Source organism: Passer domesticus, chromosome 6 (assembly GCF_036417665.1).
Source record: "Passer domesticus isolate bPasDom1 chromosome 6, bPasDom1.hap1, whole genome shotgun sequence".
Classification (NCBI taxonomy): domain Eukaryota; kingdom Metazoa; phylum Chordata; class Aves; order Passeriformes; family Passeridae; genus Passer; species Passer domesticus.
Genome location: NC_087479.1, coordinates 54,675,651 through 54,702,683, shown reverse-complemented (window position 1 = coordinate 54,702,683; position 27,033 = coordinate 54,675,651). Strand labels below are relative to the sequence as shown.

The 27,033-nt window shown below is 42.9% G+C and overlaps 1 protein-coding gene across 3 annotated transcripts; it reads left to right on the top strand.

Annotated features, from left to right (window-relative positions):
* Positions 1-1,682: 1,682 nt before the first annotated feature.
* CAPRIN1 (cell cycle associated protein 1) lies at positions 1,683-27,033 on the top strand. Of its 3 annotated transcripts, XM_064425892.1 has the most exons (19): positions 1,683-1,822; positions 2,162-2,367; positions 10,660-10,722; positions 11,932-12,018; positions 13,613-13,851; positions 13,965-14,047; positions 15,069-15,206; positions 15,763-15,815; positions 15,901-15,987; positions 20,311-20,466; positions 20,550-20,658; positions 21,091-21,152; positions 22,475-22,585; positions 23,108-23,257; positions 23,415-23,565; positions 24,239-24,433; positions 25,446-25,546; positions 25,949-26,012; positions 26,675-27,033. In XM_064425892.1, exons 2-19 carry the CDS (start codon positions 2,164-2,166, stop codon positions 26,737-26,739), a joined length of 2,118 nt encoding a protein of 705 aa, XP_064281962.1. In that variant the 5' UTR covers positions 1,683-1,822; positions 2,162-2,163; the 3' UTR covers positions 26,740-27,033. The 3 variants fall into 3 exon arrangements, with proteins under 3 accessions (XP_064281962.1, XP_064281963.1, XP_064281964.1); XM_064425893.1 differs by lacking the exon at positions 15,901-15,987; XM_064425894.1 differs by lacking the exon at positions 22,475-22,585.

The window sequence follows — 27,033 nt, the reverse complement described above, 5'->3', positions numbered from 1 at the left end:
TTCTGAGACCATGGACATTTGCTACCTCGTGGTTCACTTCTCCATGAAGAATAAACACCTCAGAAGGTTTTGAGTACAAACTCTGCCAGAGCTTGGCTGAAAAATTTGCCCAGAATTTAAGAATTGCAATGGCAATGTGAGGGAAAAGGAAAAATGAATAGGAATGCATGAGACAATTCCATTTTATTTTAAACCATTGTATTTTGTGGTCAAAAAGCCTCAAGTGCTTCACATGTTGACAGAAAAACTGTATTTTGCTTGGGGGAAAAAGGTCATTTCAACCCCCATGTGTGGGGCTTGGAGAAGTAAACCCATAGAAATTAAATCTTGTAAATACAATGGAATTAAGAAAATACAGTGGTATTACCAAAATGTTTTTGGGGAACAATGAAAAGGACTTTCAACAATTGAAGAGTTTGTTCTATACCTCATTTATTCAACTGAAATAATTGGGCTGGGTGATTTATTACATGCGCCATAACCTGTTATGCAAAACAAAGTGATTTGTAAAGCAAATATCTAATACAAAACGACAAAGCATTGAGCTGCTCCAGAAAATGCAGAGATACATGGAAAGCAGAAGCATAAGGAGCAGTATTTACAGATGGAATGGAGGGGGAGAATCTGCCCATCAAGTAACCAGTTTCTTGCTGGATTATCAGCTCGAATTAACTCCTGGGAAGCAAGAACCAGGATGGAAACAAGGGCAAGGATTTGGTGAGGAAGGGCCATGAGACATCTCCCTGCTGGTAATGGGAAGCATCAGGCTGGGCCCAGTTGTTCAAGGAACTGGACTTTTTCCTTCTTTTCAATGTCATTGATTGTGTGAATCCACAAATAAAGAGATCAAAGGAAAAAAAAAACAGCACTTTAAAAAACAACGGTACAAATACAGTCTAAAATTGCTTATTATAACCAAAATTTCCAATGTCCATGTGCAAATGCCATGGACTGGATTTTCAGGGATTTCTATTCCCAAAGTCTTGCACCCATTAATTCCAAAACAACTCCACAAATACCAAATCCTTTCCCTTTTAGCTCCCAGGCTTCTGAAGGCAGTGGCATTTCCTTTTCCAGCTGTGCCCCACTAAGGTGGAGCACTCATCCCAACATTCCCTTCGCCTCACAGAAAACCCCGATGCTGTGTTTTATTTATTAGCACTGAAATCATTCATATTGAAAGAACAAACTGCTAGTATAGAAGTAAAGGTTGGGTGACTGAAACGTGCAGGACTAAAATCAAACACGTTACGTGGGGATATGTCTGGAGACGCAAATCCTAGCCTGACAGACACATGAAGCAACTGTTTCCGACCACGGAGCTGCGGCTATGAGGGCTCAGTTGCAGCCGTGAGGGGCTCGCACGGTTTGTGGCTCGCCACAGGGCACACAGAGGCGCTTTGGAGCCCGTTCGTGCGGGCACACAGAGGCGCTTTGGAGCCCGTTCGTGCGGGCACACAGAGGCGCTTTGGAGCCCGTTCGTGCGCGGCCGCCCCTGAGGGGAGCGCCACTATTGTGTCTGCCGCTCGGCCGCCGCCGCGCGCCGCAAGGACCCGCCGCGCCGCGCCTCTGCCGCCGCGGGCTCAGGCGTTCTCCGCGGGCAGCAGCGCGCCGGCCAGGACCCCGCGCGCCCCCGCGCCGCCTCGCCTCTACGCGCCGGCGTGCGCGCCGCCGCTGCCTCTCCCTCCCTCCCTCTCTGTCTCTCCCGTGGTAGCAGGAGCAGCGCGGGCGGCGGGGCTGGAGCGTGGCTGAAGCGGCCATTCCTACCGAGCGAGAGAGAGCGCAGCGTGTCCCCCCCACCCCGGGCTCAGTCGCGCACAGGGTGAGGAGGGCGGCGCGGCCCCTCCGGACACCCCGAGCGGGGCGGGGTGGGGGGGGAGCGGGAGCGTGAGGGGAAAATGACCGTTGGGCGCGAGGCGGCCGCCCCGCGCCGTCACGTGACCGCCGCCCCGCGCGCGCCGAGGGAGGGGCGGGTTGGGGGGGGGGGGGGGAACCCCTCCGGGGCGCGCGCGCGCGCGCGCTGGGGGCAGGTGCGGCTCGTGCGCGCGCGGCCGCGTGCGCGCTCCCGCGCGTCCCCGCTCCGCCGTGACGCGCCCGCCGCTCTCTCCGCTCTCTTGTCTCTCTCTCTCTCTCCCGCCCTCCCTCCCTCCTTCCTCCACAGAGATGCCCTCGGCTACCAACAGCACCATGGCGAGCAGCACCACCGGCAGCGCCACCGGCAAAGCGGGACCGGGCAGCGAGGCTGCCCCGGCGACGGCGGCCCCGCAGGCGGCGGCGGGTGTGAACATCACCACGGTGCAGACCGAGGCCATGAAGCAGATCCTGGGGGTGATCGACAAGAAGCTGCGCAACCTGGAGAAGAAGAAGGTGATCCCCACGTCCCCTCAGACCCCCCCCCCAGCCCATCGCGGGTGCCCACCCGCCTTGTCCCCCGCCTTCCGGCCGCCCCTGCCCCCGAGCCGCTCCGGCCTGTTTCCCTTCCGCTCCCTTGTGCCGGGCCCTCCGCCGAGCCCTCCCGGGTTGTTCCCGGCGTGGCCCCCAGAGGCCGCCTGCTGGAAGGTTCCAGAAGGGCGAGCGCCGCTCCCCTGGCCTGTCCCCTTCCCCTCCCGGGGTCCCCCTGCCCCGTCCCCGGCCGTCCTCTGGTGGCCCCGGGACCCGGCCCGCTTTCCCCCCGGCTCGCGGAGCAGAGCCCGGAGGGGTCTCGGCTGCCGACCCCCCTTCGCCCCCGCTGCCCGGAGCCCCCTCGGCGGCGCCGCTCCCTTCCCCTTCCCCCTCCTTCCGCCTTTTGTTCCCCGCGGCGGGGCCTTTCCCGGCCGCGCCATCCCGGGAATCGGCTCCCACATCCCCGCTCCGTGCGGCGGCCGGAGCGCGGCCGGTGCCCGTGGGCCGCGGGGCGGGCGGGCGGGCGGAGGCTGCGGTGCCCCCGGTGCCGGGCACATGGACGCGGAGCTGTAACATGGCGGCGGCCCGGCCTCCCCGGCGGAGCTCATTGTGCCGCCCGCACAAAGCCGGGGCCACCCCACCCCGCCCCAGTGTCACCGCTCGCTTTCCATCGCCCTAAGCTCAACTCTTTGGGAGCCTGAGCCCAGCTGGTAGCGGCCTTTCACGGGTTATTTTTAGAAAGAGCAGCTACTCAATCCCTGGTGCTCGGGCGGTTCGAGTTGTGGCACAAGAGGAAAAGGCTGTGGTGGTTACTCGCGGCGCGTTTTGCACCCTCTCGGTGGTGGCAGATTAAATGAGCTTCGCAGGGCTTTACAACCTCCAGAGCATGAGGTGTCCATCAGAAAAAGAATTAATACATGGCCTCAAGACTTGCCTCAAAACACCGCAGTGCCAAGCTAAAATTACCAAAAATTAATTTTATATTTGTGCAAGAGCTCTAAATCTCTTATTATTTTCAGAAGTGAATAAGCACAGTAACTCTTAATTAATTTTTTGAGCTGTCACTTTTGATATTTTTCATCGTGTTCTATATTGTACAAGGTGGAAGTATTCCCAGTAGATTAGTCTGTACAGGTGGGTTGTAAAGGAGAGAAGCTGTGCTTTACCTATAAACAATACACTGTGTATCAATAATACACTATATAAATACACTGTGTACACTGTAGCTTCCTACTTCAAAACTGGGTGTGGGATTTTCCTGGATTTTAGAAATGACATGGCAAAAAGCAGCAAGCCAGGCCATCTTAGGTAAGTTTTAGAATCAGAGGAGCTTTTCCTCCGTGTCTGTTGTATGTAGACAGGACAAGATGTCTGTCTTAAACTTGGCATTAATACAGAGGAATATCTGTACAACCAATACTGGTCCTCATCTTGAGAAAGAGAGCAGATCTTTCTGCTCTGTAGTTGTTCCAATACAAAAAAAAAAGTTTGAAAATTAATTGGTGTACCAAACATACACAAAAATCTTCTGAAAACATTTTTTATTATGTTAAAAGCGTGTATTTTAAAAACCAAAATTAGCAAGTGAACATTCTGACCGGTTCTGTACTCTGGAGTAATCAAGAGCATAAAGCACAGTGTTACTGGTGTGAGGGTCCTTGGGAGCAGTGTTTTTATTTACCTTTAAATAATTTACATTTGCCTTAGCTATTCCATTCCATTTGAGTGGAGTTTTAGTGTTTTACCAAGTGAGTAGAGGGGACAAAGTGCCTTTTTTTTTTCTGGACATGGCTTTTTTTGGAAGATATGAAAATTACTGAAAGCATTTATTTTTTGAATACTCTGTGCTGGGCAACGTGGGCTTAAAGAACAGGCAAGGGTTGGGGCTTAAAAAGGAAAAGCTCTGTGTTGTCTCTCACTGATGAACTAAAGTTCAAAGATTCCTAAATCTTAATGGGCTGAAGTTCTGAAACTTCCTGAAGGAGGACTTGTAAGCACTACAAAAGTCATGAGAGAAATGGGTTTGGGTGTATGAAAGCAGAGGAACTCATTTGTGGGCTTGAGCCTCTCCCTTGGTGGGGGAACCAAGAGTTCTGGAGTAAATAATGCCCTTTAGTAAAGAGAGCAGTACATGCTTTGTGCCTTAAAACAAAGCTCCTTGTGCACATCAGGATTTCCTTGTATATTGCATCTTTGGACAAGAATATATTTTTAATTTTTCCAATCATCCAGAAAGTAAAATTGTTCTGGAAACTGCACAGACAGGAGTGGGTGAGAAATGCAGTAAATCTCACTGGGAACTTGTGCTCAGTTGGACAGTTAATCCTTTCTTTGTCAGCAGCTGCTAACGAAGGCCAGTAGAGATGATTTTCAGAGTTTTGTGTCACAGAATGAACACAAAGAAATATTTAGACACACATTTCTGAAGGATGAAAAATTACTGCTCTGGAAGGGATACCATCTTAGGTTTTAAATAAAAGGAGGAAAGGTCACTCTTCATAAAGAAATTTGAATTTTTGGAGTGAAGTTTGTCATGTTTACCTGTAAAGGCAGAGGATAAAATAATGTGACTACCAAAATACAAACTGAAATAATATTTATAACTTTGGTCTATACTAGTTTGAATGTTTCTGTATAAACTAAAACCACTGGATTATTAGTTACAGTTTTCATTTTTTTTTTCCTAAATATGATCTTATTTGAAAGAATGAGTATTTCTTTTGTTAAAAGGGACTGGTATAAATTGAATTGCCATTCAGAAATGGATGTGAAAACATGGCCTGAAAATGTCTGTGTTCCCCTCATCTCTTGGTATTTGGAAAGATAGGAATGCCACCCTCTGTTCTCAGATGACAAGATATTTGTGTGTGCATGGAAGGGGGTAATTAAAGGGGCATTTTCTCTCCAGGGCCTCAGATGTGCAGCTCAAGTTTATGTTGACAAGCTTAGTTAATTTGGAAGTTGCCTGGACTCCTCCAGGTGTTTGTCAGGTATCTGGGGTTAGAATCCTGCCAGCTGTCCACATTCCTTAGGAGAAAATAATTTCACCTTCAATTTCTCCTTCTCCCTGGCTCTTCTGTTTCTTGTTTTTAGAGGAGAAAATCCTTTCCAAAATTTAAGCCAATTAAATGTAGATCAAACTCTGGTTTTGTTTCAGGGCTGAATGAAAAAAACCCAGTTGTTTTTGCTTTTATCTTGTGCAATAGGGCATGAGCCATGTAAGAGCAGTTCCTCAAACAAATGTTCTGCCAAAGGGGCAAAATAATTAATTTGCTAACACGTGGACTAGGAGATGGGCAGATGTTCACAGAGTACCATGTGAGCTTAAAGCTTGATGTGAGCTTGGTGTCTGGAGTTGGAAACATGGCACATCTTGCCTGTGCCTGGTAACTTGAGCTGCTGTTACTTTATCAGCTTGTCTGAGTTTCCTCCTCAGTGTAACCCTGGCTGGGGTGCAGAATGAGCACTTCACAGGTGCTGCTGTCCTTGTACACAAGAACTCTCCCAGAAGAGCAGGTGGACATTTGAAATGGATGTGACTTGGTTCAGTAAAATGTTGGATTTTCCATGGGAAACGGGAGCCTGTAGTAAAAGCTAGGATCAGTTTTCCATTCTGTGGCAGGAAGTGTGAAGCTGCCCATTGGTAGCAGCTCTCTCAATGCCTTTGGGCCACTTGGCTGCTCAGGCTTGTGAGTGGCTCCAGAACCTCTCCTTGGGAGGTTTGCTTTGAAATTAATCTTTGGAGATTGAACACGGAACAAATCATAATATTCATTTCAGGCAGTGTATTATAAGCCTGAATCTTTCTTTGAAACCTCTCTTAGTAGGAATTTTGGGTATCAAGCTTCAGGTCTGAAAATCCAAGCAGTTTATCTGTGAAATCTTGTGGTGGTTGGTACTTTGAGGTTTCAGGCTGCTCTGTTTTGGTTTTAACTGGTTATTGTGGAATAGGGATTGTCTCACAGCTAGGTCAGTTAACTGGATGCATGATGAGTCCAAGGAGCTGTGAAACATCTTTTAGTTTGTTTTTCAGATGCTGCTTTGGGGTTTGGATCATGGTTTTTGTTTGAAGAAAAAGACATGCAGAATGTGTTGGGAAAGACATATTTCTGCTCTAGAATTTACTTGTTAAAGTAACTTTTTGGAACAAAAATTATGTGTAGAGCAAAATCCGTATCTCCTACAGTGTAGTCAACTTCCTTGAAAATTCAGAGTGTTTCTGTAGGAAATTCTGTATGGTGGTGATTTGGAAAGAACATCTCTGCAGTCACCAAAACTTGGGGTTCCACTCTTCTGTGACTTAATTCTGGTTACTGCCTCTGGGTTAGCTGATCGTGAAAACTGCACTCTCAGAATTGATGTGTCCTTTGTTGAAGAACTAATACATTGTGCAGATATTTTTTTCTAAACCATCAAACTTCCCAGACTGTGGGGAAAAGCCCTCCCACCAGAATATCTACTACTGTTACTCAAAAAATCAATTCAGTTTAAACAGAAAACCTGTAAATGTTTTGTGTTCTGGAGTATTGGTGTTACTGTCTCCCTCCATCTTCCTGGTTCCAACTCAGCACTGAAACAGCTTCTCAGAACTGGTGGGTTTTGAGAGGTTCTGAACTTCCCTGCTCAGTGTTTTTACCTTTTTTTTTTTTTTTTTTTTTTTTTTTTTTTTTTTTTTTTTTTTTTTTTTTTTTAGAAAATAGAAGACTGGTTCTGGTTTGTGGGGTTTTTTGATCATTTTTGTGCAGTTTTAGCTGCAAAGCCATGAATAAGTGAATAAAGGTGATGGTGGAGGGCAGACAAATTACAATGCAGAGATGTAAAACAGGTTAACAAACTTCTAATTTTTAACTTGGCTTTTATTTGGCTTCAGTGCAAACTGTATTACACAGCTGTTTTAAATTTTGGATTATCTTAATTGCTGTTGTGCTGTCAAAAACATTAATTCAGTTTTTGAGATACCTCAGGAGACAAACTTGGAATGTCCTTTCCATCTTTTCTTACCTTGTGGCAGAGTTTGAATTACTAAAGATTTACTCCAGCTGTTGGCAGAGGTTACCTTGTCACCTTGCAGCTTGTTGTGCACACTTGTGCTGCTGTAATTGGTAGAACCATAGCATTGAAATTATCTGGTTAAATATAGAGCCTCCCTCCTGCTCCTGACCCCCTTTTTTAAGGGTTATTTTTAATCTGATGATTCCAGTGATCCAGTTTGCAGCACAGCACTGGAAGTGCTGGCTCAGTGGTCAGGCATTTCTAAAACCAGGGTAGGTTTGGAGGGTAATGCCAGGTAACTGCAGTTTCTGTTTCCACTTCAGGATGATGTTTTTGGGACAATTCAGAGGAAGTGAAGAGAACTGTCTGTTAGTGCAATAAAGTAACTCAGTTTTGGATTCCTCTTAAGGTAAAATCCAGAGTGTAGTTAAGCAATGAGCACCACAGTCCCAAGAGCCTATTAGTGGTGCTTTTTCCCCAGGAAACTCCAAAATACTTCAGGTATCTCAGTGGAAAAAGCTGAAGCAGAGTGGCTTGCTGCCTGCAGAACTGGGAGCTGCTGACTCATGAGCTGTTCAATACACGATTCATGGGCTCACTTTGCCACTGGATTTTGTGTTTTTCCTGCTGGTTTGGTTTTCATGCTCTGAGATCTCTGCCTGAGGAGTGAGGGTGAAGTTGTGTAAGGAGGGGTAAGATGAAGAGTCTTCCCCTCTTGCAGGCACTGCAGTAGGTTCCTGAGCAGGAATTTCACTGCAGTTGTTTTACAGCTCTAATGCTGCTCTTGGATTGCTGTTGGTTGACAGTGCAGATTAAAAAGGAAGGCATTTTACTTAATATTTCTGTGTAATGCAGCTTTGGATCTTAAAAGTGTCTTTGAGATGATAGAAGAATACTTACTTGGCAGTCAGAATCTGTGTGGTAACATTTAACTAAATGCACATTGGCTTGTCCTCTGCATTGCAGCTGACAGGACTTTCCTTCCTCTGCTTTTACCTTCCCAACAAGAATATTTTGTAAGAAGTAAATATGAAGACAAGTAACTTTTCTTCTATTCCTAACAGAAAGAGACATATTACCCTTGGCTTTTTAGCTGAATAAAAATAAGCAAAGCATTTACATTAGACCCAAGAGTATTTGACCATTCAAGAAAAGCCTTGTGCATTGTTCAGTATGTTACTGCAGTAGCTTAATCTGAAAGAGCCAACCATGCATGGAAAAAGTATACAGAAAAAATTGTAGCTATTTAGGGTATTTTTGCCTCTTCCCTCCCTTATGCCCTCAGCCACCAAAATGGATTCTGTGAGTGTTTCACAGTGTAGTTTTGCAATATATGTTGTTTTTTTCAACAAAATCAAACAAAGTAGTGTTCTGGGATACAGCGTTCCACCCATTTTGTTTTACTGTTGTTGTGTAGGGTTTGTGTTGGAAACTGGATCACAGGATTTGTTTTAGTGCATTTTTGTAGACCCTGTTCAAGCTGGCTCTTGTTTGCAGTCTATTTACTGAGCAGCTTCACAAACAATTGCATCAGGGTGACCAAGGGAGTTGAAATCTGCAGCAGGGGAGCTGGTGACTTGAGCAAGTAGGAACTTCCTTTGAAATTTGCGTGTCTGCAAAGCCTCTTTGCTTCAGGATTTCAGCCATCAGAGGTGTGGGTTGACCTGGCTTTGCACTGGGCACTGCAGTGGTTCAATTCTTTCAGCTCCCTTTTGGCTGCACAGCTCAGCCACTCTCCCAAATCCAGGGACTGTCCTGTGATTGTCCAAGCATGCCATCATCTGCTCTGAGATCAGGATGGAGAAGAGTAACCTGACCTTACTTCCTGTTGAGATGGATGTGCAGTGTGCCAAATGCTCTCCAGGGCTGCTTTTTTGATCTGTTAGGAGCTGTGGCTGCTGCATTTAACAACTGTGTTACCATGTAGTTTCTGTCCCCAGCATGAAACTCCCCGTGATATATTTTTGGAGTTCTGCAAGTTCTTGCTTTGACTTTGCCTAGGCCATTGCTGGCTCTGATGCACTGCAAGGTGAAGTAGTTAGATGTTCTGTCTGACCTGGAGGACTTCGCAAGATCCAGCACCAAAAATGACATCAAAAGGACCAAGCCTCGTAAGGATAGGATTGGGTTCCAGGAAATAATGATGGGCATCAAATACTTCGGAAGAGGAGCTTGCTTGATAAACTGTTCCACAGACTTTGATCTTTCCAAAAGTCTGAGACTGAGCATAGAAGTTGAATTAACTAGAAAAATACCAGTGAAGTATTTTAACTGAAAAATCTTGAGTGTCATTCAGTGCAAATGTAAACTCTGAGGCAGTGGTGGCATCAGGGTTTTCATTCTTTGACATTCAATATTAAGTCTTCTCCTGCTTCTCGTGTTTTGTTATCCTAAATTGGGATGGTAATTGTTAAGGATTAGTTTTAATAACTTTTAAAATTAGATCATGGCAGATTTCATTCAAAATGCAGTAATTTGTGATAATACAGAAATGGTGAAAACAGTGTAATAATTAGGTGTGTTGTCCTTAGAGGCTTTGCTTCCTTTTGAAGATCCTTTGTAGTTAGCCTGTAGAATCTGTCACTGGGGCACACAGGAGTTTTACCTGATTCTGGCTGGTGCCACTCTTCTGTGTGGTTTCTTTTTAAGCAGATGAGAAAACTGATCCTGCTGAAAAGTAGCCTAATGATTCTTTTTTAAATTTCTTCCTGTGAAAAAAAAATTCCTAATGCTCTTGAACAAAAACTATTTTAGAGCTATTAATATCAGTTGTGTTGGTGGGCATTCGTGCACAGAGGATTAGAAACTGCTTAAAATTCTTTACAACTATCTTAAGTGATGGAGCTATAGAGAATTACAGTTCTGAATCTGAATAGCAGTGACAGTGGGGGTCAGATTTTTGGAATTGTAGTGATAAAGTGGTGATAAGCTCTACCTCAGCCCTCAGTTCAGCTGTCTGGTGTTTGGACTGAAGGACATGTGCATTGAGAGTGCTTGACCCCTTAGCAGAAATGTGAATTTCCTTGGAAATTCCAGCTAGTCATGAAGACATTGTAATACCCAAATAAACAAGATAAAAATATTTGCCTCTTGGGGAAATATTTATGTTTTAACCCAGAAGACAATTTTTGTCATGTACACTTTCTACAGGACAGTTATGTGCTTGTGTAACATGGTACAGTCTGTGTAGTGTAATATTACAGTGCATCATTTTGTTAGCACAAGTAGAAAAAAGCTTTAAACTGATTTTTGCCTCTTCATAACAGCATTTTTCTTTTGTTTCAGAGCAAACTTGATGATTACCAGGAACGAATGAACAAGGGAGAACGTCTGAATCAAGATCAACTGGTAAAAACAAAGAAAAAAATCCTAACCTGATCTCTGTTAAATTGCTTTGTAATCTTTGTGGTGAGGAGTTTTTCCTGCCTGTCTCCTTTTTGGGGCTGGTTCTTAAAGTAGGTTATTGCAGAGCTTGATTCAGCAGCAGTTTTGCAGTTGTAAATAAAAAGCAAGTACCAATTTAAATTCAGTTGTATGGTGCAAACATGCACATAGATACTTCAAGAAATTACCAGATGCTCAGTCTGATGTGAAGTCAAATCCTTAACAATTGTCTTCCCAGTCAAGGATCAACAGTGTTTTATGGATGATTTTTAACACTGAGAAAGTGAAGGGACAATAATGTAACCTCCAGCTATTGCAGCTGTTGACACTTCAGAGTGAGCTGCTTCCCTGGGACCCTTGGATGATTTCATCTTCATTTTGGTGGTTCTGTGCCAGCTGAGAACTGAAATACCAGAGATCTGTGTATTTTTATTTTGTTACAGCCTGTTGTGAAGACAAACCACGATAGAGAACTGACATCATGTTGAGGAGGGAATCTCCTGTTTTTTTATGAAGCCTGACTACCAGGCTTCATAAAAATAAATGTTAGTTTGTAGAAATGCATTATTTTGTCACAGCAGGAATGTAAATGTCTCAGCCTGATTTGATTCTGGTTTGATATAATTTCTCAGTGATACCAAATGGCCTGAGGAATTTGGTTTGCTTTGGTGCAGATCAGGGTATGAGGTTTAAAAGATAGCAAAACCAAAGATTTCTGGAGAAGGAGACATTATGCTCTGTATATTCTGATTTTGGCTCTGACTGGAGATAACAATGCATTAATTCTCAAACTCTTTCTTAAGCAGTTCTGAGTTGCCAGAACTGAGTTGCCAGTTGTTCTTCTCTCCCATTCTCCCAGTTGTTTGTTAGTTTTTGTCAGGAGCTGGCTGCAGCCAAACATGAAACCAGTCCATCACCCATGTGAGCACATAAAGGCATATTTCTATGTATGTTTAGCATATCTAAAGAAACTGGAGGCCCCAAGGACATACACAAGTCTTTGATATCTGGGCCAGTGAAAATCTAAATTTGCCTTAACATAGTTGCAGTCCCATTCAGGGATCCCATGTCTCACTTCACAACTAAAAAATGTGGGAATTTATTTGTTGGAAGTATATATTCAGTTCTGTTGCTGATGGTTTACATTTGTGGTCTTTCTGGGTTTTTTTTAAGGATGCAGTGTCAAAATACCAGGAAGTGACAAATAACCTGGAATTTGCTAAGGAACTGCAGAGGAGTTTTATGGCTCTGAGCCAAGATGTAAGTAAAGATCAAGCATTGCCATGTGGGTTATCCAAACACTTTAAACTCTTCCACTGAGGCAGTAGTCACCTCTGTTTATAGGGATGAATTGCTCTGGATTTCTTCTGTGTTTGACTGTTTTCTTCTATTTTTTCATATTATTTGATGTCAGGTTTTCTGAAGAATTTCTGATGTATGGAAATAAGAATAAATGTATTCTTGTTTCCATAAATGTATGGAAGCAAGAATAATGTAATTTTCTGACACAACCCAAGTGTGGAAATAGTGATTACAGAACCAGGTCTGTCATGCAACATTAAATATGGTCACTTTGCCATTGGTAACATTTTCTTAAATGGATTTCATTGGGTTTTCATTTCTGGTAATACAATCTGAAACTACATTATGGGACAATATTATTTTTGTAAAGGGTAAATTAACTGGATGCTATGAAATAGGTGGTTTTGGGTTGCTGTTTTATCAAGGATGCAGAATAATACTGTAATCAAGAATTAAATTCTGAAAATTTGGGAATTCTGGAAAGAGCAGCAGCATTGGAAGAATGGGTTGAGTAGTGGATGTATCCCAGCCTGTTCACAAGCTAACCATGCTCTAAGGAGCAGGGTTAGCTTGTGAACAGGCTGGGATAATTTGAAGGACAGCAGCATCCTTGTGTTATAAGCTGCCTTCTACATTGGCTGTAAATTAATTTTTAGGACTAAGCCAGCTTGTTTCTCTATTTTCTGACGTTACAGTTCATCCATGTTATTGGAATGTTAGTGATGGAGAACATCCTTTTCTGGATAAGTCTGTTCTGAAGTGTTTCTCTGGTCAGCTGTCTGCTAAAACAAGCCACTGAATGCAGGAGTACCAGACTGGTGCTCTGCTTTCAAACTTGGTTGTAATTTTTCCTGACTGCAGTTAGTTGATTTTAAGATATGTCTTTGATTTTTAAAAATTAAAATTTGGATGTTTCAGGTGGGAAAGTTAGCATCACAATAGATTTTTGGGAAGAAAGTATTACATTTTCAGCTGACTTTGGGATGGTGGATGCTTGGATAAAGATGGAGAGTGGAAGAAACATCCTGTAGGTTCAGAGTGGTGCTGCTTTTAGACCTTGTGGAAGGTTCAGTGCAGAGCACAAGGCTGCTGATGATGTGTCATCCTCTCCCTCCCTGCATCCCTGCTCCTCACACTGGGAATGCTGCAGTGATGCACATGCTTGTTCCCTGGGGTGTCTGACTGGAGATCTCATGTCCAAGAATTTGTTGAAATCCTTTTTTGGACTTGCTGATCCTGTATATCTCCCCAGCCTTTCATGGCAAAACATTCCATGAGTTCCCTCTCGTGGTGTGTGAAAAAACAGAGTACTTTTGTTTATCTGTTTTGAGCTGATCTCCTGGTAGTTCAATGAATGCTTCCTACCCTCGTGGGATATGGTGAATAACCTCTCTGTTCCTGCTCTCTGTGTGGCCAGTGTGAGCAATCTGGATCACCCAAGCCTTTCCAAATGGAAGAACCCAACACTTGGGCTTTTCCCTTGCCTTCCTCTCTACCTTTTCTTAGCAATTAAGGACATTTGCAAACACTTTCCCCCTTGGGCCCATTCCAGATCCAGAAAACAATAAAGAAGACAGCTCGTAGGGAGCAGCTGATGCGAGAGGAGGCTGAGCAGAAGCGTTTAAAGACGGTGCTGGAGCTGCAGTTCATCCTGGAGAAGCTGGGGGATGATGAAGTGCGCAGCGACCTCAAACAAGGATCCAGCGGGGTGCCCGTGCTGACAGAGGAGGAGCTGACCATGCTGGATGAGTTTTATAAGCTGGTTTACCCTGAACGAGACATGAACATGAGGTAGGGTTGCAGCAAAGTGCTCCTCTTTCTAATTGCCAGTCAGTTAACAATGTATTTGGTATGGTAATTTAAAGACTCAGTAAGAAATTAACTCTTATTTATTAATTTTTAAGGTTGAATGAGCAGTATGAACAAGCATCTGTTCACCTGTGGGACTTACTGGAAGGGAAGGAAAAACCAGTTTGTGGAACAACCTGTAAGTACAGTCTCTGCATGAGGAGACAGCACACTGAATTTGTGCCTGAACTAAAACACAATCTGATGTAAGAGAAGTTGGGCAGTTAATCATCTCTGAGGTCTTAAAAGGAACTACTTTTTCCCAGCTCGTAGCTGGACTGTAACGGTGTCTTGTGAAGTTTGTACTCAGTCTGTGGTGTATTTTTTTATACTGGCTCAGCATTAGTCAGTATTAAAGCCCAGTCTGTTCCTGCTATTTCAGCAGTTATTGCTCTGCTGCTGGTGGTGCTCAGTAGCAGTTCTTTGTTTTCTGCAAACCTGGGTGTGAACAAGGTGACAGTGTGATACAGACACTGACATGGCCCTCCTTAGTGGGATGTTCTCTCCCCCTAGCTCCTGCAAAAAGTGTTGCAGTTTTGCCCTGTCTTCATTGATTAACTGCAGATCAGGGTGTGACCATGCCAGCCAGACTGCTTTTTATGGAAATAATTCCCAAATACCTGGCCTAGGCAACCAGTAATACTGCTTTGCCAATGAGGCTGATGACTTTCGTGTTAAGGTGCCCCAGCATTGAGGGGAAGCACTGAGGGCAAGTGTTCTTTGTTTACAAGGCTCTTGTGAGCCACTTCACCTCAGAAGAACCTTTATTAATCAGGTGGTACCTGTGTAGATTTATTTTTATTGACAGTTAGTTGTTTTGGAAGAAATTGTCTTACACTAATGGTTTTAAGTAATAGGAATAAAAGTCTAGTAAAACATTATAAACTTGACCTCAATGTGAGGTGCTCCACAAAGCTTCTGAAGAGTTCTGTACTCTTAGGATCCTTCTTGCCCTTTTCCTGAATGACAGTGGGTTATTTATGGATTATTGAATGTGACCCAATAAGAGAAGAAATCCTGGTGCTCATGGACTGGCTTGGGGCAGCAGCATCTTCCCAGCAAAAGGGTCATAAAATGTACATGCAGTCTTTGGGAAGGAAGGAAAGAGACGATGAGGAGGACTGAGGTGGTGCTGATGTTTCCCTGTTCCATTTTCCCAGATAAAGCACTGAAGGAGATTGTTGAACGGATTCTTCAGACCAGTTACTTTGACAGCACCCACAACCACCAGAACGGGCTGTGTGAGGAAGAGGAGGCAGCACCTGCACCTGCAGTAGAAGACACTGCAGCAGAGGCTGGTGAGAAGGGGAAGATGCCCTGTGACTGAAATGTTTGTGTTGTTCTGTCTTGTCTTTGCAGTCCTCAGAGTGATTAAATTGCAAATGCAGCATTCATCTCTAGCAGTGAAACCATCCAAGATGAAAGTTCTGGCTGCCTGAGGCTTTTCCCATTTTTCAGTGGTTCCCACCAGTTTAAGCTGAGCTAGAAGGGAGCAGTTTCTGAAGCAGACGTTGTAATTACATACTTAAGAAACTTGGGAATGTTGTATCCAATTTTAAGACAACTCAGGACATTTTTCCCTTTTGTGGAGAAGGCATAGCTGAACATAACTCTCGCGAGCAGGAATTTAATGGTTTTTTTTTTTTCCTTCCAATTCAAAGCTCTGAGAATATTTGTTATTCTCTGTTAACACCCGTGACATTTCTTCTTTATTCTAAGACATGAGATTTTCTCATCTAACTTTGTGTCTTCTAGGTCTATAACATGAGGGGGGTGGAGGTCTTTATTGTTGTTGTTGTGGGTTTTGTAATTTGGTTTTTTCCCACATAAACGGTTTATATCTTTTTCTTCCAGAACCCGATCCAGCAGAAGAATTTACTGAGCCAACTGAAGTTGAATCAACTGAGGTATTATTCACTGAAACACTATCATTTTGTATACCTTCAATGCCACTTACTTTTACTTTCATACCCTTTCTTATTTTTATTTTAGTATGTAAACAGACAATTCATGGCAGAGACTCAGTTCAGCAGTAGTGAGAAGGAACAGGTAGATGAGTGGACAGTTGAAACGGTTGAGGTAAGATCTTGTGTACTGCAGGTAAAATTGCAATCCCTGTTTCTGCTGGCTCACAATTCATGACAGGTTTTAGTATTGCATCCCTTCTCCCCCAATATATAAAAGAATACATTTATTTCAGTAGGCTTGGACTCGCTAATGGATTCTTTAATTATATACTTAGCTCAGGAGTACCTAAAATAAAAAGAAATAAAACCTATTTAGTCTGGCTAAGTTTGTAGAGAACTTGCTTTTCTTCATTAGTGGCTTGCTTGGGAAAGCAGGGCTTAAAAGTCTTATGCTTAAAAAGACTTTAAGGACTTCTTTTGAAGTCTTTATTCTTTTGGAGAACTTAGCTGCAAATGTAGAACTTTAAAGTTTATCTGCCCAGCTGCTGACAGTGTGGTGTAGTTGTGCTTTCATTAAGCACAGGGAGCTGAGAATGAGTAACTCAACTAATACCTACTCCAGATTGCTTATGTGCATCATTTGATGTTAAAATATGCTTTGTGTATGTACGTCTGCTTCCCAGAACTACAGCCCTTCAGGTATCTCACTTGTTACTCCTTTGCACTTGAGTGGCTGTTCACTTGTGGTGTTTGTGGTGCACTGGTGTTGGGATCCATTCCCAGCTCGGTGACTGCACTCAGACTTTGCTACATGTGCAAGTCCATGATTTGATTGCACTGGAATTTGTGCTCCTGGTGTATGGGAAAGACAAGCCCCCGTTTGGTCTGTTGGAGCTTGAGTTGTGTCTGTCTGGTAAAAACAAGTATGAGCAGCTTATTTCAGGTGCTGGAGAGGTAACTTTTGATTGATTTTAACCTTCTGCAGTAGCAAATTGCAGATGGTCAGTTTTTTAGACTTTCTTGATGCTGTTGGCTGGTTTTAAGTGTAAGAGTTGAATAAGTGTTCATCATGTTATGAGGTGCTGAAAAAACAGAGCAGCTGTTTTGATCTGATAAACTGATCTGGCTGATTTTACATTGAGTCTGGCTGAAATTCCTATTTTACAGTGTTGAAGACCACTTAGAGATTTAATAATACTGAGGATGAGTGAGACTTCTAAAACCAGGTAGACAGCTTTGCTATGTATGTGAAGGAGTTTAGTAGTTCCTTGTCACAGTATTTCATTTACTTACTGAAAAAAACTCTTAAATTATCAGTGCTACTCACTGCGTACTGAATGTGTTTTAAGAATTATCTTAACAAACTGAAGGGACCCTCCAAACCTGTACATTAAAGTCATGCTTGGTTGGGGTGTTCTTAGAAGGCACAGTATTTAAAAATTATTGATTAATTGGCTTCAATTATACCCATTTTATATCTGTGTTTCTACCAAGTATCCAGAGTGGTTCAGTTCTCTGTTGGTCTTAATGTAAGGAGTATGGATGAAAGCATAATTCAGGTTGTAGTTTGGTATCAGACAGATTTCAGAAACTCATCGTTTCCTAGTCAGCTGAATCTGGAATTGGATCACCTTTGTTTTCATAGGGCAGTACAGAGAATGTGTGCTTCAACTGCCCTTTCTGTGCCAGTATCTTGGTCATGGTAGAAAGGAATAATTCAGAAAAAATCAAAGTTGAAGCCTGTTTCTTCACAATAAAGAACTTTATTTTCTCAGCTGTAACACAAAAAAGGGAAATTGAGAATATCTGGCTGTAAAACTGTTCTTGCTGGCACCACAGTCTCATTTCTCAGGAGAATGCAGCTGAGTTGTGCTTTGGTAAGATTGTGAGACAGGATGTACACTGAGAGCTGTGAATTTTGAAATCTGAAAGAGAACACTGGCTCAGAAGATCTCTAATTGTTCACTAAGGGGGAGGATATCATAAACTCCTCTCTTTTTGTTTCAGTAACCCTCAAGCAGATGTGATACAGTCAGGATTTCTGTGGTGTGTTTATAGGCTGGGAAGTGATGATATCTTCACAAGGATGTTTTTTGCGTGGTTCTTCCATAACTTTTAAACTAAATAATTTGCTTGTGAATTTTCCAAGTGTCGTTTGATTATATGATGTTGTAATTTTGGTAAAGATGTTCTTTATTGATAGTAGTATTAATGGAGTTTTTTTAATTGTTGTTTTGTGGAGTTTAAATTTTTTTAACTGTTTCTTCTGTAATTAGTGCCTGAGTCTGGTTGTACACAAAGTTCTCTGTGTCTTAGATAATGGAACTTTGGTTGGATGGATTTAATGTAGAATTGAAAACTGTTCTCAGACTAACGAAATGCAAGTTCATTCTCTTGGTTTGTGGTGTCATTAAACTTGTGGTTTTACCTTTCCTCCTCTTCTTTCTCTGTCCCCTGTCAGTCTCCTTGCCTTGTGTCTGGCAGCTGTGCTTGCTGACAAGGTTAACTTACCTCACACGACTTGAAATTTGCTCAGTTGTTCCATCCTACTGTGGTTTACTTGGTCAGAGTACCCTGGTAGTGTAATAAGGAATAGGTCCTAAACTGTTCTTTTGACATCAAAAAAGGAGCATTGGAAAAGATAATGTAAAATACCAAATACCATCTGAAGTTACTGCTGTGCTATTTGTGGAAAAGGAAAACATTGGGTATTTTTGTCAGTTGTGTGTTCTTGATGATTCTATTGACTCCTTTTTTTAATTTTTTTTTCCCTTAAAGATACTGCATGGTTGTGAATGACTTGGACTCCATAAGTTGAGTGGTAGTGCTCAAATGACTTCGAGTACTTTTGATAACAATTATGCAGGTGATGAATAGCTGTTGGTTTTGCCACTCAAGTTTCACCTGATGATCTGACTTGCACTTTTTCTTCAATTTTTAAACTTTGTCATGTGCAAAAGGTCTATATATGTGCTCTAGGTAATTTTTTCCCCTGACAGGCCTTAATTCTTAATTTGGAAACAGTCCATAATGTGAAATCCAGGAACTGTTTGGTAGACCAGAGTTGTGCTTGGTTTCCAGTGTGGACTGCCTCAGTGTATATTTTTCATGGGAATTGTCAAATTGCTTCTGTGGATTGCTACCAGTGGTGATTTAGCTCTGAAGGGGATCTCAGAGGACTGTAGGTTGTGGTTAGCTTTTAGTTTTGTTCAGATTCTCTGGGATTTGCTCAAGGAACAAGCCATTGGAGTTGGTGAGGCAACTGCCTGTGCAGAATGCTATGGACAAACAAGATTTGGAAATCTGGGCAGGCAATAGGAATGCTGGGAGAAATTAACAAGAAATGTGCAGGCTTTGGGCATGGATAGTGACAGTGTGAGGCTTAAAGATCAGACCTTTGTTATAGGATGGTTTGTGAATTGTCATGGCTGGGTACAGAGATCTGTCTTCTGCAGTTCTAATAAGAAATCAGGTATTTTACATCAATATTTTAAGCTTTCAGTTGGCTGTATGCTAATTTATACCCTGTGTAACTAAATTTTAAGGCTTAGCTGTTTATCTGAAATGTTAGCAATGTTAGAAGGTGATTGAAATGGAGAAGTAATGATAAGAGACAATGATATTTTTAAAGGGCATTTGTTGACATTGAACATGGCACTTCTGGATTACAGGAGCTGCCTGAAGAGCAGGTGAGGGACTGGTTAGGGCCATCAAAGTGTAGCTCGACCACCTTTGTCACTGTCTGTTTTCAGACTATTTGCTGATGGATGTTTGAGGTGCCCATGTCCAGCTTTGCTGGTTGCTCTGCTGTCTAATCAGGTGCTCTCTGAAAGCCCATTGCAGTTTGTTCCTTTGTTGATGTTTGTCACTTTGGGATATGTCTGGTAAATCTGAGCTTTCTTGCCCTCCCTGATCTGTGCTTCTGCTTCTGGGCTTCTGGTGTCCCCTGACGGTGCTGTCTGGCAATCCTTGTCATGCAATGCTGCTTATGTTCCTGAGACAGTAAATCAGGGAGCTGGGATAACAGTGGCTGTGAAAATTGAGCATTATGAAGTCTTAAAAAAGACCAAAAAATTCTGACTCCACTTCTATTTACCAAAAAGCTATGAGAAAATAATTGTTTCCCATTTGTGCATATTTCTGAAGCTTACTCTTCCCCACTTCCTTTAAATTTCCAAAAGGTGATAAATGGCTGTCTCAAATCCTGGTCTAAAAAATTCCATGTGATATTGAACAAATACTTTTTTCATGGAGAAGAGAGTAGATTGAGAGAAGTAAGAGCAGAGTGTGAGCTCTGTAATCCTGTGAGTGCTCAGATGAGTAGCTGGCCACAGTACTGACCTGTCTAGGATGTAATACTGTCCTTCAGCACCACTACAGCAATTCCATCATCCATAACCAGTCAGGCAATAGCCAGAAATGCAAGAACTCCTGAGTCACTTGAGTGCAGCACTGCCTTGGGCTGAAATTGCAGTTGGTTGTTGTCTCTTGTTAGGTTGTAAATTCCCTGCAGCAGCAGACACAGGCGACGTCTCCTCCCGTCCCGGAACCTCACGCACTCACTGCTGTGGCTCAGGCAGACCCCCTGGTCAGGAGACAGCGAGTACAGGACCTCATGGCACAGATGCAGGGCCCCTACAACTTCATGCAGGTATTTCTGTGCTCTGAACATTCATGTGTTTAACCCACACCACTGTGGATTTGACTTTTATTATTTATTCTTTTTCTACCCAGGACTCGATGCTGGAATTTGAGAACCAAACGCTTGATCCTGCCATTGTATCTGCACAGCCCATGAACCCAGCACAGAGTTTGGACATGCCCCAAATGGTTTGCCCTCCAGGTTTGTAATGGTAAATCCTAAAGAGAAATACTGGGGAAGCCTGCAAGTCTTCTCTTAGAAACACTTAAGTTGCTGCTGCGTAATAAAAAGGTCACCACAAGTAATGGTACAATCCTGTTACAGTGTGTTTTTCTCAGAAATGTGGTTGTACTTTTTTTTAGGCTTCCACTTCTCACTTGCTTATAGGTTTTGTTTGGTAATAAGGAGCAGCTAAAGCTTCTTTGCTTTTGCTTTGTATTATTTTGGACAACTAGAAAAAATGCTCTTTGCATGGAAACAGGGGATGGTAATTTGAGTATAGCTTTGCCTTGCTTAAGGCTTCATCATCTTCATGATGATCAGCTTTCACATAAACGCTCAGAGCAGATAAATAATGCTATTCTGTAAAAGGTTTGATTTTACTGTGTAATAAGTGAAATTATTTTCCTCCAGTTCATGCTGAGTCAAGACTTGCCCAGCCAACCCAAGTTCCTGTGCAACCAGAAGCTACACAGGTAAAACGTTTAGTAAATTCTGGTTTGGGTTTGATACTAGGCCTGATTGAAGTTGCAAAAGGATTTATTTCCTAACTACATGAGAAACTTAAGAAAAAGCTGAAGGTCCAATTTTGGGAAATTGGTGATCTCCCCTGTTGCTTACAAGCACTACTAGTTCCTAGTTTCATTCTGTACCGACCTTGCAAATTGCCGGTAATGGGAAGCAGGTAGTTTGTTACTTACTTGCAACAGAAATGCCAAAACCACTTGGTTACAGGGCAGCCTGTGTCTGTTCAAGTGGCAGGGCACAAATAGATCTCATGCATTAATGATACGGAGTTTGTGTTCTGTTTGATTATTCCCTCTTGCTTGGATTGGGATTTTACCCTGGAGTTGTAGAGCAGTCAGCGTGAGTTGAATGCTGTTTCCAGTTGAGCTTTTAGGCATCTCCTGAACTTGCTTCTGTACTGTATAAATGAAGTAGTTACTTTGTTGTTAAGATGTTTCAGTTGTCTGGTGATTAAAGATTTTTTTTATTAAGCATGTGTGACACCTCTGAGGACTCTGCTGGTCTCAGTAATGGATCTGATCCCTGTAGGTATTTGCAAACCGAAAAAAAATCTGGGTAGATGATGGATCTCACAGTACAGGCAGTATAAATTGCTTCCTTTGACTTGTCCAGATTGGGTCTGCAAGGTTTAAGTCACTCATTTATATAGAAACAGGAGCGAGGGAATTATTTCTTAAATTTCCTCTGTATGTACCTCCTGAAATGCTGATGCTCTCCACAGTTTTGTTGTCTCGTAGGAGTAGACTAATTTTTTTGGGCAGAGGGTTTTTTCCTCTGCACTAGTTTTTATTTTGCTGTTAGGTGATGTCTGACTTAATCCAATGGGGTTTTTTTTATTTCCCTTATTTCTCTTGAGGATCTTGCAAGCAGTAGCTAAACTTACTCTTGGCTTTGGAACGTGGCAGTGTGATGTGAACACCCCCATCGGTTGTTATCCATTGCCTCTTTAACTCCCCAGTACAGCCTTTAATGCAAAGTGCTTTGCTTCACTGGCTGGACTTTCCCCTGGGCTCTCTGTGTGCAAGCAGAGCCTGTAAAATGTAAAATTCAGGCCATTGGAAGCCAGCTCTTGTCCACTTGTGTTTGAGCTTTTGGAGCTGTGTGGTGTTAGAATGTTGGTGGTTAAAAGGTAATTATTTTGTACTGGTTTGGAGATGTGCTGGCTCACAGATTATAGAGTACCATCCACTCCAGAGTTCTCTGATACTTTTTACAAAACTGTGTGTGAGCATCAGCTGACTTCTGGGGGCTTTGGGGTTTATTTTGTCAGGTTCCCTTGGTTTCTTCTACAAGTGAGGGATATACAGCTTCCCAACCCATGTATCAGCCTTCTCACACAGCAGAGCAACGGCCACAGAAAGAATCAATTGACCAGATTCAGGCAAGTCAGGTTTCACAGGGGTGGGAAGAACTCTTGATTGCAGGTGGCATCAAATGTTAGTCTGTGTTTCTTAGTAAATAACATTATTGCTGGTCAATAGGGACGCTTCAATTCTCTTTAATTTCAAAATTCTGAGCCTGTCTGTGACCAGTAAGTCCTCCATAGCAAGACTTTTAATTTGGAAGCTTGTTTGTTTAGTTGGATGCAGCATGCCAACATCAGCATGGGAGCATCAGTGTTGTTGGCATAGGAAATGGGATTTATTTTTTCACAGCAGTTAGCCTGTAAACTTCTTCATTTCCCCCCTCTAGATTTTTCTAGTTGTGTTGCAAGTTAATGAAGGAGAAGATGGTTAGGTTTTTCCTCTCATTGTGCTGTTGTGAATTAGGCTGTGGAGCTGAAGTACAAAACAGTCATTAGTAGAGGTGGAGCTGCAGCATTGCCATTCTTTTTTAAACAAAGTTTTTGAAGTTAAATTTTTGGTACCTCAAGAGCTAAAATGTTGTTTGTTTTAATTATTAGGCTTCCATGTCCCTGAATGCAGACCAGACCCCATCCTCATCATCACTTCCCACTGCATCCCAGCCACAGGTGTTCCAGGCTGGATCCAGCAAGCCTTTGCATAGCAGCGGAATCAACGTCAATGCAGCTCCATTCCAATCCATGCAAACAGTGAGTAGGAAATCAGTTCTGGATCCCTGTGGCTTGGTGCTCATTCCTTGTGGTGGAATCAGTCATGCAGCTGCATGTGATAGTCCTTGGTTATTCACATTTCTAAGACTTTGATGCTTCTTTGCAGAGCCGTAAAACTGAATTTCTGCTCTTGCAGGTATTCAACATGAATGCACCTGTTCCTCCTGTGAATGAGCCAGAAACCCTTAAGCAGCAAAACCAGTACCAGGCCAGTTATAACCAGAGTTTCTCCAATCAACCTCACCAAGTAGAACAATCAGATCTCCAGCAAGAACAACTCCAGACAGGTAAAATTCTTGTGGCCTTGGTAGAGCAGGTGATAAGTCTGTGACATCCTAGATGGTGGAACAAAGCATGTCACAGGTTCCCTTGCAGGCCTTTCCCCTGAGCATTACCAGATTTTGTTACTTCTGCCTGGGTTTGAATATCCAACAGGGAGTGAAATTCAGTATATCTATCTCCAGTTGTTAAGCCAGTTGACTGAGGTTTATATAGGTTAAAAAAAAAAAAACATGAACATTCTAACGATGCAACTACTAGAGTGAAGTACTGGCTTTGCTGATGTTAAGGTTGCTTTAAAAAAAAACTGCAATTTGAGGTGACATTCTATAAAGGAAATAGTAAGCCAGAAATGAGAGCAAATATAGATTGTTTCTCAAGGTTGATGTAAGGTCACAAAGGCCTGGAATCTTGTGCTGAAATCAGTGAGATAGGATTTGAGTTCAGCAGACAAAATGCTTTCCAGGGTAGCAATTTAAAAAAAATAAAAGCCTTTGTCCAGAGCTGTTTTTCTCTCAGCACTGCCTTCACTTTCTACTGAAGTGCTAACAAGTACTGGATGTGGAACAAGGAGAAGGAGCCTCATCCTTTTCCTCTGTAACAGAATGTTTAAAGAGAGATACGTGGGAACATAAAGAAACCCAGACTTTTCTATTTCTTTTTCCCCCGATTTCCCTGCAGTGGTTGGTACCTACCATGGCTCCCCGGACCAGAGTCACCAAGTGGCAGGAAACCACCAGCAGCCTCCCCAGCAGAGCACTGGGTTTCCCAGGAACAGCCAGCCTTACTACAACAGCCGGGGGGTGTCGCGGGGGGGATCCCGCGGGGCCCGCGGCCTCATGAACGGCTACAGGGGCCCAGCGAACGGCTTCAGAGGTGAGCAGCCCTGCAGAACCCTCCTGGGCTCTGCCTGCACCTGGGGAGCCAGCTCAGAGAGCAGGTGTTAAACTGATCTGCTGTTGGGGGACTGGGGCAGTAGTCCTGTGAGACAGTGAAACGTGTTGTAAAAATCTTCGGGGTTGTAGATAAGCAACTTAAAATTTAGTGTGCGTTTGGACTCTGTTACAATACAATAGTAAGCATCTACTGCAAGTGTAAGCAAATACAGAAATAAACACACATCAAGCAAGGAATTCAGATACAAGTTGGTATTTCAGAAATGCTTAATGTTTCCACAGTGTGTTTTGTAGTTCTGTGTTTGATCAGAATGAGAATAGGCTGGTTTATGTAGAGGTACAGGAACACAAGAGTCCAAAAGTCACTAGGCCAAGGGAGTTAACAGGAGTGGAGGAATGATAGTGTAGTTCTGGATAGATAAGAGAATGTTCATGACTCCTGGACCTTAGATGTGTGGCTGTCAGTGTGACAAAGAGGTTTATGTGAAAATAGGACAGAGATTGAGTACCTGAGTCTACAAGTAACCCCAAAACACCTTGTCAGGTGTTTTGGGGTTACTTGTAGTCTCAGGTACTGTCTGCAATGTTCTCTTCCCCTCCTGTGGCTGGGGAATAAAGAGTAAATGTGTGCAATAAAAATACTGGAATGTGAATGCAGTAATCACAGCTGGGACATGTTGGTCCTACCTAGGATCATGTTTAGCTCTGAACTGAGTGTTCTGTAAATCAGACCTTGGGTTACTCTGGGAAATGCACTGAATTCTGCCTCCTCCCAGTCCTTATGAGGTGTTCATTCTCATTTCTTGTGATATATTAGCTCTGATGTTGGAGGCATTTACTTGATTTGCAGGTAAACAACCCTTGCTAAGGGGATGGGATTTTTTTAAGGTTTAGGTAAAATGCTGTTGCTGCTTTTCTTTCTATAGTAGCAGGAGGTCAGTATTAAGTGCAGCTTTGATTTCCAAGTGAAAGACTTGTGCCCTGTTCCTTAGGGGGATACGATGGCTACCGTCCTTCCTTTTCCAACACTCCAAACAGTGGCTACACACAGCCCCAGTTCAATGCTCCTCGGGATTACTCAAACTACCAGAGGGTAAGCTGCCTGTGGGGAGGGGAATACCTGTCAAAAGCACTCAGAGCTGTTAGTGACATTTTCCTCTGGGACTTCCTTTATTGCTCAGGAAGACAAACTGCCCCTGTGTAGTTTGGAAAAGTTGAACACTAAATGCATCTATTTATATTTCTTAGTTACATTGAGCAACACATCCTGTAACTGGAGAGAGCATTTGTCACTGCCCATTTTATTACAGCTGCTAGGCACTAGTGGAAGTAAGAATTTATTTTTAAAGATTATTTTCTACTAATAAAATGTTGCATGTTGAAGTTACAGGTGTTTTGTCAGTGCATATTGTTATAAAAGGTCCTTATTTTGCTGGCAATTAATAACAGAATGCTCAGGTTTTATGTTGTAACTTTTTAAATTTCTTTGCTTCAGGATGGATATCAGCAAAATTTCAAACGTGGCTCTGGACAAAGTGGACCTCGGGGAGCTCCTAGAGGTAATTTCCTGAGTAGAGAATAATTGATTTGGGTTGAATGGAAGTTTCTGAGCCAACTTCTGCACTTAAAAGCAACCTCACTCCTTACTTAGCAGCTCACAATTAAGAATAAGCTGACTTGAATTATTGGGTTTCTGTGAACTGGTGGTGGAAGTTGAGTTGGCTGTTAAATGAGGAATTCTTGGAAAAGAAGCTGAAACAGCAATTGCTGTTGACATTCAGATATGGCAGAACAACTTAACTATCTTTTATTAATGAAAGCCTTGGGAAACAAACCCATGAGGCTGTAGTTAAGCTTCTAAATTCTATTTTCATCACATTTCCTCAGGTCTTTTTCTTAGTGTATTTTGAATGATGAGACTTTTCTGTCTCAGTACAGACATTGCCATGAGGGCAGCTCAGGGCTGTGCCCTGCATCTGTGGAACCCCACATGGTAGTTCAGTTTTGAGGGGTTTCAGTTTCTGTCCCTGCCTTGGTCCTAAAGCCCTGAGGTGTGGAGCTGAAGCCTCTGGAGTTCAGTGCACTATTGGGCTGTGCTGAAGCTGAGAGTGTTTTAGGATGCACAACACAGTCTGACTGAGTTCAGACCAGAAGATTTGGGACTATTTTTAAACTAACCAAGATTTCCTGCAGAATTCAAGCCCCTATTTGTGTTTTCTAGGTCGTGGAGGGCCCCCCAGACCAAACAGAGGGATGCCTCAGATGAACGCTCAGCAAGTGAACTAAACACATTCACAGGATTCCGTTCAACGCCAAAAACACGCTGGCCAGTGTACCATACATGTTACCAGAAGAGTTATTATCTATTTGTTCTCCCTTACAGGAAGTTTGTTGTAAAGGGACTATTTTCATTACCCATAATGACAGGACTACAGTTGCCAGCTTTATATTCCCTGGATATTGAAAGGAACGAAACAACGTTTACTCTGCATGTTCTGTCCTAAGCATCATCTTGAGCCTTGCACATGAGATTCAGATTCCTCACCCTTGCTAAGAATAAAGTAAAAAAGGCAATTTTCA